This window comes from Astyanax mexicanus, chromosome 3, assembly GCF_023375975.1.
Source record: "Astyanax mexicanus isolate ESR-SI-001 chromosome 3, AstMex3_surface, whole genome shotgun sequence".
Taxonomy (NCBI): Eukaryota; Metazoa; Chordata; class Actinopteri; order Characiformes; family Acestrorhamphidae; genus Astyanax; species Astyanax mexicanus.
The window spans coordinates 48,895,454-48,907,295 of record NC_064410.1 but is presented as its reverse complement, the minus strand read 5'-3'; the positions used below and the strand labels follow the sequence as shown (position 1 = coordinate 48,907,295).

Genomic DNA, 11,842 nt, shown 5'->3' with positions numbered 1-11,842 from the left:
TTTCTTCAGCTAAGGCTACATTCACATTATCAGGCTGATGTTTTTTTTCGCCTTAATGTGAGACAAATCACACATTTCATCTTTTTTTAAATCATATTTGAGGGGCTCCGGGCTGCCACTATGATCAGGAGATCACTGTTTCGAATCCTGTACATGCAGCTTGCCATCACCAGAGCCCTAAGAGAGCACAATTGGCCTTGCTCTCTGTTGGGGCATCACTAGTAATAGGGGAGTCCTAATGAGTGGTTTGGGTAATTGGCCGTGTAAATTGGGGGTAAATTTGTAAAAAAAAAAAAAAAAAAAAAAATCATATGTCACTTTTACATGTAGTCCTAGATCTGATTTGAGAGCGTGCAGCATAAATGTAAAAAGTTGATTACGATTTTGTGTGTTTTTTGCTTGTTTACGTCTGCTTACTTCATCAGTGTTATGCTAAATTCTCACTCACAGACAGAATTCGACTCCCCTTTATGAGTCACACTTATGTTTGTGATTTCTGTTGTTTCTGTTTATGAATAACGATTGATATTAAGTTTTCCATCACAACACACAATGGAAAATTGATTTTGTTGAAATTCTGCACAACAATAGAAGCACAGCAACACAGTAGAGGTGACACGAATAAAACATATATGTGTGTGGATATATGCTATTTCAGGGACAGATTTGTTCATATTTACGACAGGTACAGGACACTTACTTTATCAATGTGAACTGTCAAAATAGCCAAATCCAATCTGAATAAATAGTCTGAATTGATATAATTGATATATGAGGCTTGTAATTTAAACCTAGTGTAGAATTTTTATTTGATGTATTTGGTGTGTTTTATTGGTGTGTAATTTTGGTCCTTTTTTATGAACCAAGCCTGCTGCAGTCAACCAGCTTTTATCAATAAGGCTATTGTTTCTGTATAACTTCTGGTTTCATAGATAAAACATATTTATTTAAACATGATGCCCTGAGAACAACTGATGCTCACAACAGACCCTTCAGCATTTTGCTGTGTCATCCTTCCCCACATCCTTCCCCTTTGTGCCTGGTTTCAAAAAGAGAGCAGACTCTTCCTGGCACAGCGCCAGCATGTATTCCTGGAGTACAGCCACGGTGTGTCTGGTACACAGTGTCCTGCCTTTTCTTTTGCACGCCTGCCACTCGCCTCACGGGCACTTGTCATAAGCGAGTGGCCAGTCTGTGACACCACAGCCTCCTTTAGAAAACGCATGTCTCTATTTCTGGAACTGACCTTTCACTTACTAACACCATGTTCCCCTTTCCATGCCTTTCCAACCGTAACACAATGGCTAGACTGCTCTATACTTTCACAGGGCTTTGATTACAACAGGCTGGCTGTGATTTAAATGCTTATGATTTATATAACTAGCAGATTGTGCTTTGGCCCATGGCTAAGGTTGAATCTGTACTTGAAGTAAGAACATGATGCACTGAATTTCCAATTGTTATCACATAAATAAAATGTACAATCTTAACATTTTGGCATCATGATGTAACTCATGATGTAATCTGAAAAAAAAAAGTGTTCAATCAGTATTTTATGATCACTCCCTTGTTTCTTCACTTACTGTTCATTTTATCACCTCCGCTGACCATACAGACTGTAATCCTGTGTCTGTTTCTCTGCATACTTTATTATTCTCTTTTCACCCTCTTCTTCAAATATCAGAACCTCACAGAAGAGACCACAGAGCAGCTATTATTTGGGTGGTGGGTCATTATTTTCAGCACTGCAGTGTAGGGGTGTGCGATATGGCCCTAAAATAATATCACAATATTTTATGGTATTTTGTCATGGCAATATGACAAAACAATGAATTAAAAAATATATATTTCAAGAATAAAAAATCTAAATTTAATTTTATTATTGCATGCACACCCCTAACTGAGATATTAAAAAATACAAGAATTACATAATTACATGATACTAATAATACACTGCATATATATCCAGGATTAAAGTAAAATAAATGATAATGGACAGATATAATCTGTCTCAATTAGATATATAAAAGGAAATGAGAATAGTGTAAATTTGTGAGAATAGTGTGAGAACTTTTGCAAAAAACAGCAAAAAAGTAGTACCCTGATGTGATATTTAAGGGTGGTAGTTTTAGTCCCGTCCAGATGCACATCTCTGAGTTTAGTCAGCTTGTGTTTAAAAAAATAGCTACTTGTCCACTGCCGCACCGTAATTACACTTTGAGCATGCGTTTCCACGGAGATCCACATAAACACAACAGCGAGTGGAAATGGAGGAGCTACTGAACGCGATGTCATGTGAAAACTCTGTATGCAAGAGTTTTATCATTGAGTAGAAGTGTAAAATAATTTTTACAGACGTCCCCCTGAGAAACTAATCCCGTCCGGATAGGGCTAATGATAATGTATTAGCAATTAATAATGCAGTTGCATCCTTTAATTTACCTTTTGATCATAAACAATTCAGATGTTGGTATTGGAATACAAAAATGTTTAGTTATGCATAATAATTCACAGAAAAATAAAGACGGCTTTCAGTTTCAGTTTAAGCCTTGATTTTTTTTAATGTAAGAAGTAAACACAGGTAATATCGAGAACAGCAAAAATGACTGAGGTAATATCCATATTGATGTGCAATGAGTTGATAATGTAATTATTGGGATAGGCCCAATAAAAGGTTCTTCTTTATTATACCTCTATAAAACCAAAACAGGTTCTTCTATGCCATCATTCTAAGATCCACCATTCTAAGATCCATCTGTAGTCTTTATTTTTAAACAGAGTGTATGATCAGTGTGACTGGGACATGTCTGATGGGGGAAGGGATAATAGAAACTCTTTCCAGCTCACATTCAGCGGCACCCTCTTAGAACTCTGACCTATGTGCCGTGGAAGCCACTGAGATGATTCTTAAGCTTAAAACAAGTCTACATCTCTGAAGCTTTACTGACCTCTACAGGCTGTCACACTACTTACTTTACAATTTACCCGTGTATGTAGTATCTGGACACACTTTGACCAGATTCTGTTTACATTTGTTTTAAATGTGGATGAGATTTGTGTTTGGCCATTTTTGAATGTGGTTTGAGTGATTCAATCCTAATCCACTCACAATGTGTCTTGGGGTGGCTTCATACGGACAAAAGAAATAAAAACACGATCTGATCAAAAAGAACATGTAATGTAAGGTGTAAACAGGCAGTAAAAGGAAATAAGTGAAGTCAGTTGGCTTTTCCTGCTGCTGATCTTTTTAATTTTTTTTAAATAAATAGTATGAATTTAATGCCCTTAATAATTATTGGTTTGAGTATTAAAGTGATTAATTGATCAACTAATCTCCATATACATTTTTCGCACTATAAGGTGCACTTAAACTTTTTTAATTTTCCAAAAACTGACAGTGTGCCTTATGTATGAATCTTACCAGTTAGGTTGTAAGAAAGTAAAGCCACTCAGTACAGTGACGTTTCTCCAGTACAGACGCTGGAGCAGTATAAGCATTAGCTCTAGCTCTTTTGCTGTTCAGAGGTGAGTAATATTGGCTTGTAGTCTGATCGTTTACCTTGATAAAACAAGCTATGTGAGATGAATCCCTAGCTGATAGCGCCCTGGCTTACCGGACACTCAGGGTTCCTCAGTGTTGCGCTGTTGTGAAGCATTTACTTGCGCTAACTGCGGCTAGGGCTGTGGATAACCGCAGCTAGCGTTGCTGCTGCAAACTGTGCTGTTAAAAATATTGGAAATCTAAGCTTAATGTAAATAAACGGAAGCATATAACTCTCCCAAATAAACAGTTTTCAAGAGAGAAATCTGTTTAGATTAACAATTAACAGCGACACCCCCTTTTCTTACTATTGTTGCTCAAAATGCGCCTTATAATCTGGTGCGTCTATTATGTATGAAAATAGATCCGAAAATAGACGTTTATTGATAGTGTACGTTGTGATCCGATGCGTTAAACTATTTTCCAACCCATGTCCTGGAAATCAACTGTCTTGCATGTTTTAGTGTTGTATCTGCGTTCCAACAATCCTAGACCCAGCCCATAATTGAGTTAAGGGGTTTTGTTAAAGAAGGGAAAACCCTCCAATGTTCAGAGCAGTGACCTGGGAGGAACAAGTTTGACAAACATGTGTCTTAAACTATACATGGATAATATTTCACCCCATTATCAGCATGAACAAGTTCAAAAACATGGAAACATTTATTTTTCTGAATTGTCTGGTAGCAGGAAGAACAATGGTAGGAGGTTCCATCAGACCATCCTGTCATACAATGTCATACAAAGGTCAACTTCTTTATGACAGAATTCTCACAGTTCCTTATACTCTAGCTATATTATTCAGTAACCTTCATAATATAAACTGATAAGCCAGTTGCACTAATGAGACTGAGGAATGAAGGCTCAAAACAGTTAAGCCCCAGAACATTTGACTGAGACAAAGAGGCTTGAGTTCAGCAGACTTCGGCATTTCAAAGCCAAAATGCAAAATGTCTAGAATACGATTCCCACAGGTTCCAGCAGTATATATCTCTTGACTGGTGGGGGCAGTGGTAGTTGATGAATGCCGGACTCGCAGCGTCTGTACATTGCCATACGTATGGCACATCTGGCCAAGTGTTGCAAAGTACGTGGACTGTTGGTACAAGCAGCGAACAAGGAATCATAGAACATCCTGTACCGCTGAGTGAAGAGAGGAGAGAAAATACAAAGGCTGTTTAGTTTACTCTTAGGAAGGAAATGTGGAAAAACATACAAGCACACAAGAATTATGGGATAGCATCATGCTTCCTCTCTCTATTGTCCAGGGAAGACTTTCTATGAGCGGTCTACAACAAGAGCACTGGAGATGTTAAGAGTGTTGGATGATCGCCACAGCACCTCAACCTCAACTCTCTAAACTCATCCCAGCAGTACTGGATGGAGCACCATTATTCCAGAAAGCACAGTTCCACTGCTCCACAGCTCAATGCTGAGAGGCTTTAAACACCTCCTGAAATTAGACATGTTGCCAGCAGGTTTTAGGGCCCCCTATTTTATTGGTTATCATTGAGAATGGTAGTAAGTTGTGTGTGCACATCTGAACATCTGTGTCAGCAATGGGTACAACTTACAGTAGCTGAATACCACAAAGAGCAACACAAACATTTGGACATACAGTACATATATATCTCAGATAAAAAATAAGAGACCACTTAAAATGATGAGTTTCTTTGATTTTACCAAATTGAAAACCTCTGGAAAACCTCTGGAATATAATCAAGAGGAAGATGGATGATCACAAGCCATCAAACCAAGTAGAACTACTTGAATTTCTGCACCAAGAGTGGCATAAATTTATTCAAAAGCAGTGTGTAAGACTGGTGGAGAAGAACATGCCAAGATGCAGAAAAACTGCTATTAAAAACCAGGGTTATTCCACCAAATATTGATATTCTGATTTCTTTGCATTATTTGAGGTCTGAAACCTCTGTAGCCTTTTTGTTATTTCAGCCATTTCTCATTTTCCGCAAATAAATGCTCTAAATGACAATATTTTTATTTTAGAATTTGGGAGAAATGTTGTCTGTAGTTTATAGAAGAAAACAAAAATGTTAATTTTACTCAAACATACACCTATACATAGCAATACATAGTATTTGGTGTATTTGGTCTTTTATTGTCAAATTGTTCATGTATCATAAATAATATATTTTTTTCTAATTATCACATTTTAGTTGGCATACTGGTATAGAAAAATGAAATATTACAGTAATCAACCACTGAATTACAAAATAAATAAGGCCTACAAGATAGCTTACCTCATATGCTGCGTCAGGAATAGCTGCCCTCCATTTTTTGGTTTTCATGAGATGCTCATAAGAATTGGCCATCACCTCAACAGCCCGGGGATAGTCGTAGCAATTCTGCAATATCTACTTAAGAGAAAGAAATAACTGTAGTTTATAATTTATGTTACATTAGTTACTTATATTGTGTATGATATTTAGCATCTGTCTTGGTGTACTCAATAGGCAATATAAACCCCCACTGTGTAGGTTCAAGGCAATTATTACCTGTAATGATCTACTAACCACTGAATTTAAAATCAGTTCAAGCAAATTTGAGTAGATTTACTTAATTAATTCATTTAAACCAACAGGAATAAGTTGAATAAGGTGTGCATGTGCAGGACACTATGGCTGTGTTCCAAAGCCTAGGCTGCAGCAGGAGGAGGGCATGTTCTCAGTAGGAATGCCCTATGAAGACTCTTTCCTATTAGACTGTTGGTCACACATATAAAACAGTCTAACAAGTCTTTGTACTGACATTGCCATGATGAAGCAGCCAAAAAATGCTGTGTATTTCTTCTGCAGCCCGGGCTTTGGAAAGCAGCTACTGCCTCCAAAAGAGCCCTGTTGTACCTTGTGGAACTGCTTAGGGTAGACTCTGGCTGCTCCATAGTTCAGCAGAAGCTGGAAGCAGCGCTCAGGTATAGACATTGGCCGAAACTGCAAGGACTTCAACACGTACTGGACCGCCGCACACCCGTTCACATCCATAATCCTGGCATCAGCCCCACCTTCCAGTAGAATCTGCATTAGTATAGGGTCACAGTTCCAAGAGGCTTTGTGCAGGGCCGTCTTCTTGTCCTCCTCCTGAAGGTTTGGGTTGGCGCCGTAGTCCAGCAGGATCCGACACACAAGGCGGTGGTCCTCGCTGTAGGTCTGCTCGCGGGAGTCCATGGCCCAGAATGCAGCAGTGATCAGGGGGGTCTCAAAATGGGAGTTTAGAGCATCCACCTCAGCACCATGAGCAGCATAGAGGGCCACCAGCTCGGAGATGCCGAATCGTGCAGCTGTGTGCAGTGGAGTGTTTTCTTCATTGTTCTCGCTGGCCGTGTTCACATTTGCTCCTGCAGCAAGAGGTCTGTGGGTCAGTCAGGATCAGTTAACGACCAACCAAACTGAACTTCATATCAGATCTGTAATTGTGTAATGCATGCACACTATTCGTCCAAAATGTCCTATATGCACACTATATGTCCAAGTTGGTAGATGTAATTTTGAAACACTTTCTATGAAGGTCATCCCTATAAGACTATAAACATTCTCATAACACAACATAATACATTCATAAGGCACTAAATACATGGCTATACATATTTATAAAAATGTATAACCCATCATTGCCATGTTTATTATGCAAAATTAATTGTGATTATAATGCATTAATAGTTGTGTTTATAATGTTATATGTCAATACCAAGAAACTCAGTTCCAGCTTGCAGAATTATGCATTATGACTAACAAAACTTCCATCTTCCAACAAACACCCCCTGTATAATACTCCAATTACATTTCAAACCGCTCATGATTTATACTTCTCTTGAATATAATATTAGTTATAGTCACAAGTATATAACAGGTCTTTGTGTACTCCAAGTAAAGTGACAGACTTTCATTGCAGGATTAGATTATTAATGATAGATATATACTATTTTAACATACAACATATAAGCACAACTTATAATGTATTATGATCACAATCCATAATACATAACAAACATGGCTATAATGGTTTATGCATTTTTATAAATATTTATTGCCATGTTTTTAAACCCTTATGATATGTATGCATTATAATATGTTATAAATGTGTTTATAGAGTCTAATAGAGATGACATTCATAGAAAGTGTTACTGTAATTTTATTGTTGAATTTAAAAGGCATTTTTAAGAGTTTATCTCTTATTTAGCACAGAAGAAATCAGCTATTTTTGGTTAGTACAACATTTTATGAATGTTACAGTTCTTAGTTCTTATTGTTCTTAGAACAATCAATCTGTCAAGTTACATAAGAAAAAAATATATATTAATGTTGTGATGCAAACCATCATTATGTCACACATTTTCTGTCCCCAATGCTTTTATACATATGGTGTATATTTTCAAACCTTTAAGGATGAGCTGCTTGGCGCAGTCCACAGACTCGTGAGTGATGCAGTAGTGTAGAGGAGTGTGCCCACTCAGTGACACACTGTTGACCCTAGCCCCCCAGTTCAGCAGCAGGTTCACACAGTCTGCGTGAGACACCTCACAGGCCACGTGAAGTGGAGTTTTCCCATTGGGCTTCCTGTTCAGCGCTGCTCCACTCTGCAGAAGCACCAGAGCACACGCCAACGAATTGTACATCATACACACGTGAAGACCCATGGCCCACGAAGACTCCAGCTTGTAGCCTGGTAACCAGTATCCTGAGGTAACATTAATAAAATACAAACAATATATTAAATATATAAAGATATATTTTAGTATTTTAAAAAGTAATAGTTGCTTACTGACCTTTCTTTATCACTACTTTCACTACTATGCTGTGGTCAGACATTTACATACACTTATCATGGACATAAATGCCACTGCAATACAGGATTTTCAGTGATTTTCTTCTTCAACTTTTAATACAAAAAAGGTCACATGTTTTAATGTGGAGGTGTTTCTAAAGTCAATACAGGGTCAAAATAACATTAGGTCATATCACAATGGTAGCCTTAGAAGTGCCCTAGAAAAAGTAAAGCACACACACACACACACACACACACACACACACATACACATACACACATGCAACCAGTGTTCTTGGTGTCATTCAACCTTTGTTTAAACTCTTGAGGGTGACCCTCATCTATAATGCATTTACAAGCTCATACATATAATTTGGATAGAAAAATAAGAGAAATTGCTATTATATAAGTATTTTATATAATTTATATGATAAGCAGGTACATTAAAAACAAATAAATCTATGAAAGTTTCATATATTTAATTAAATATATTACAATAAACTATATTTAAGCAGTAGCTAAAATGAATAAAAATGGAGAGTTGTTTTAGTACAGAGAGTTGAATTTTGTAGACCCTTGCCCCATAGAAGAAATCTAAAAAAGTAAATGTAATTAAATCTTAAGTTTGGTGAATACATTTTTACGAAAATTAACCTAAATGTAACATTTTTTCGGTACCACTTGATTTTTACTATACAGCTCTGGAAAAATAAGAGACCACTTAATTTTTTTTAAATTATTTTTTGAAAACCTCTGGAATATAATCAAGAGGAAGATGGATGATCACAAACCATCAAACCAAGTTGATCTGATTTAATTTTTCCACCAGGAGTGGCATAATGTTATTCAAAAGCAGTGTGTAAGACAACTGTGATTAAAACCAGGGTTATTAAACTATGAATATAAACTTGTTTTCTTTGCATTGTTTGAGGTCTGAAAGCTCTGCATCTTTTTTGTTATTTCAGTCATTTCTCATTTTCTGCAAATAAATGCTCTAAATGAGAATATTTCTATTTGAAAATTGGGAGAAATGTTCTCCGTAGTTTATAGAATAAAACAACAGTGTTCATTTTACTCAAAAATGTACCTATGAATAGCAAAATCAGAGAAACGGATTTAGTGGTCTCTTAATTTTATCCAGAGCTGTGGATTTACTTATGTAACCAATTGTGTAAAAAAACGTAATTTATGCATTTTTGTGCTTCAGACTGTCCAGGAGCGTTTTATGTAAAGAGGTTGTAAACCACTGGCTATTGCCATTGGCCATGTCGATGATGACGTATCTATAAGCAGAGATCTGATTGGTTCCCTCACCGGCTGATCCAGAATCAGATTTCATATAGGGCTTTATTTGAACAGTGGGCTGGACGTGAATTATACTTATCTCAGATCAGCTCCAATCGACTAAAAAAAAATTAATAGATCTTAAAATACGTTTTTTATTTTAGTCTCCTGGTCTTACCTTGTTTGTATGAGGCCAGCACCATGCTGCGGTCCTCCACGTCGAACACCGTGTCTATATCGATGTTAGTGGTGTGCAGCAGTTTCCCCACCTCCGCCGCGTCGTCGCGCTGCAGCGCCGCCAGAAAGCGCGACTTCAGCTCCTTCAGAGCCTCAGAGCGCCGAGACACGCGCTCCTCCATCTCTCACACACACTCTGAAGCTCTCACACACACACCTACACATGCACACACACTCAGGGGAGCAGGCCCACAGTTCTGTGCGCGTTTCCAGTGATTTCCCGCTGTGCATGAGCTGCGTGGGCTATTCCGCAGAGAGACAGGACGAGGGTGTGAAACAAGGATACTCGAATGAGGGCAGATATTTATAGACTGACAGGGGGAAGTCATCACATACCAACAGCCCTGTGGATCAGACTGCCTTTACACTCACACTTCACCTCCTGGACTAGCGTAAATTTCACTGTGTGGAAGCAAGATTGAGTTATTAACCCATAAGAGCCCAGATCCCTTTCTGAATATTGATTGTGGCAGATGACACAACAATTTCATAATTTCTTCACACTCTCTAACTTTTTGTTGGCCCACCTTTAGCTTTAGCTGATTGCAGCACACATTCACTGTAACATTGTTTCAAAAAGCTTCTGCAATGTCACAAGATTTATTTCAATGCAGTGTTAATGCAGCATTCATTTTTAATCAGGATCTTGCATTGATGATGGTAGAGTCTGACCTCTGCACAAAGTCTTCTCCAGTACATACCAAAAATTCTCAATGAGGTTAAGGTCTGGACTCTGTGGTGAACAATCCATGTGTGAAAATGATGATCTCATGCTTCCTGAACCACTCTTTCACTATTGCAGCCCCATGAATCCCGACATTGTCATATTAGAATGTGCCCGTGTCATCAGGGAAGGAAAAAATGTAAAACACGTCATTAATGCACTTAATTTGATAAAAAAAATAAATAGAACAAAATAGAACAGAGCTGTAGAAGCAAAAAATACATTTTTAAAATGAGCTAGTTTTATCTCCATCACTAACCCAGTACTCCTACATTCTGTAAATAAGGTAAGATGGAGGAATACACACATTAACACATTGTCCTGTATTCATTCAGGGCATTCATTTAATGTCACTTATAGGTGTAAAATTGACTTTTGGTGTAGTAAAAAACCCCACCAAAACATGATAAAGAATACTAACCTTTTTTTTTTTTTTTTTTTTGCCCTCCATCACCCCCCCTCTTCGGAGGACCAATGTAACTTTATTGTTTATTAGTGTTTATACGAAGTTTTTTGGTACTGTGGGCATTGTGAGAAGAAAACAAAAAAAATATAACAGAAAAAAAACAAAACAAAAAAAAAAATAATAAATAATAGAGAAAAAAAAAAATAATAACAATAATAACAAAAATATATATATACATATAATAAAAAAATAAGAAGTGGGGGATATCGGAGAAAAGGGGGAAAAGCAAAAAAAATAATACATAGAAAAAAGAGAATTAATAATAATAATAATAATAATAATAACAATAATAATAACTGAACAATTTGTAAACCACAAGAGAAAAAGGAAAGGGGGAGGGAAAAGAAAAAAAACTGATTATAGCAAACAAGATACAAATATTAGGAAACAACAACAAATAGATCTGAATATTTACAGAAAAAGAATGGAGAAATAGAAAAGGAAGATATATACATATATATTTTTTTCTTGTTTGATGTTATGTGGTAATGGATAGAGAGAGTAGAGAGAAAAAAGACAGAGAGAGAGAGAGTAAAGGTAGGTATCTGCCCTAAGTGTGTCTGTGTGTGTGTGTGTGTGTGTGTGTGTGTGTGTGTGTGTGTGTGCGCGAGTACAGGAACATTCGGGTACCGGTGTTAGATTTATGGTTATTGTTAAAACGGTTGTATTAGTGGTGTATGAGTGATGTGTGTAGAGAGCTGATGGAGTCACTAATGTAAGAGGTTGTTTAATGCTGACCATGTGTTCATGTGTTCTTGAGTTCTGTTTTTAGTAGATGCTGATATTTGTTCCATTTCTATATGATCTTTGA

General features: G+C 37.1%; 1 protein-coding gene across 1 annotated transcript; it reads right to left on the bottom strand.

Moving 5' to 3' along the window:
- Positions 1 to 4,176: 4,176 nt before the first annotated feature.
- asb4 (ankyrin repeat and SOCS box containing 4) lies at positions 4,177 to 10,663 on the bottom strand. Its single transcript, XM_007259817.4, has 5 exons — positions 9,783 to 10,663; positions 7,934 to 8,233; positions 6,403 to 6,893; positions 5,800 to 5,913; positions 4,177 to 4,681 (listed from the first exon to the last, which is right to left on the bottom strand). The coding sequence occupies exons 1-5, from the start codon at positions 9,961 to 9,963 to the stop codon at positions 4,493 to 4,495; spliced, it is 1,275 nt and encodes a 424-aa protein (XP_007259879.3). The 5' UTR covers positions 9,964 to 10,663; the 3' UTR covers positions 4,177 to 4,492.
- Between the last annotated feature and the right edge of the window lie 1,179 nt (positions 10,664 to 11,842).

Bases quoted from the DNA above. Each gene is read 5' to 3' on its own strand.
- asb4 (XM_007259817.4), bottom strand. From the start codon at position 9,963: ATGGAGGAGCGCGTGTCTCGGCGCTCTGAGGCTCTGAAGGAGCTGAAG. The intron at 8,234-9,782 runs GTAAGACCAGGA...ATGTTACCTCAG, and splicing joins GCTGGCCTCATACAAACAAG to GATACTGGTTACCAGGCTAC. The intron at 6,894-7,933 runs GTTTGAAAATAT...CTCTTGCTGCAG, and splicing joins CAAGCAGCTCATCCTTAAAG to GAGCAAATGTGAACACGGCC.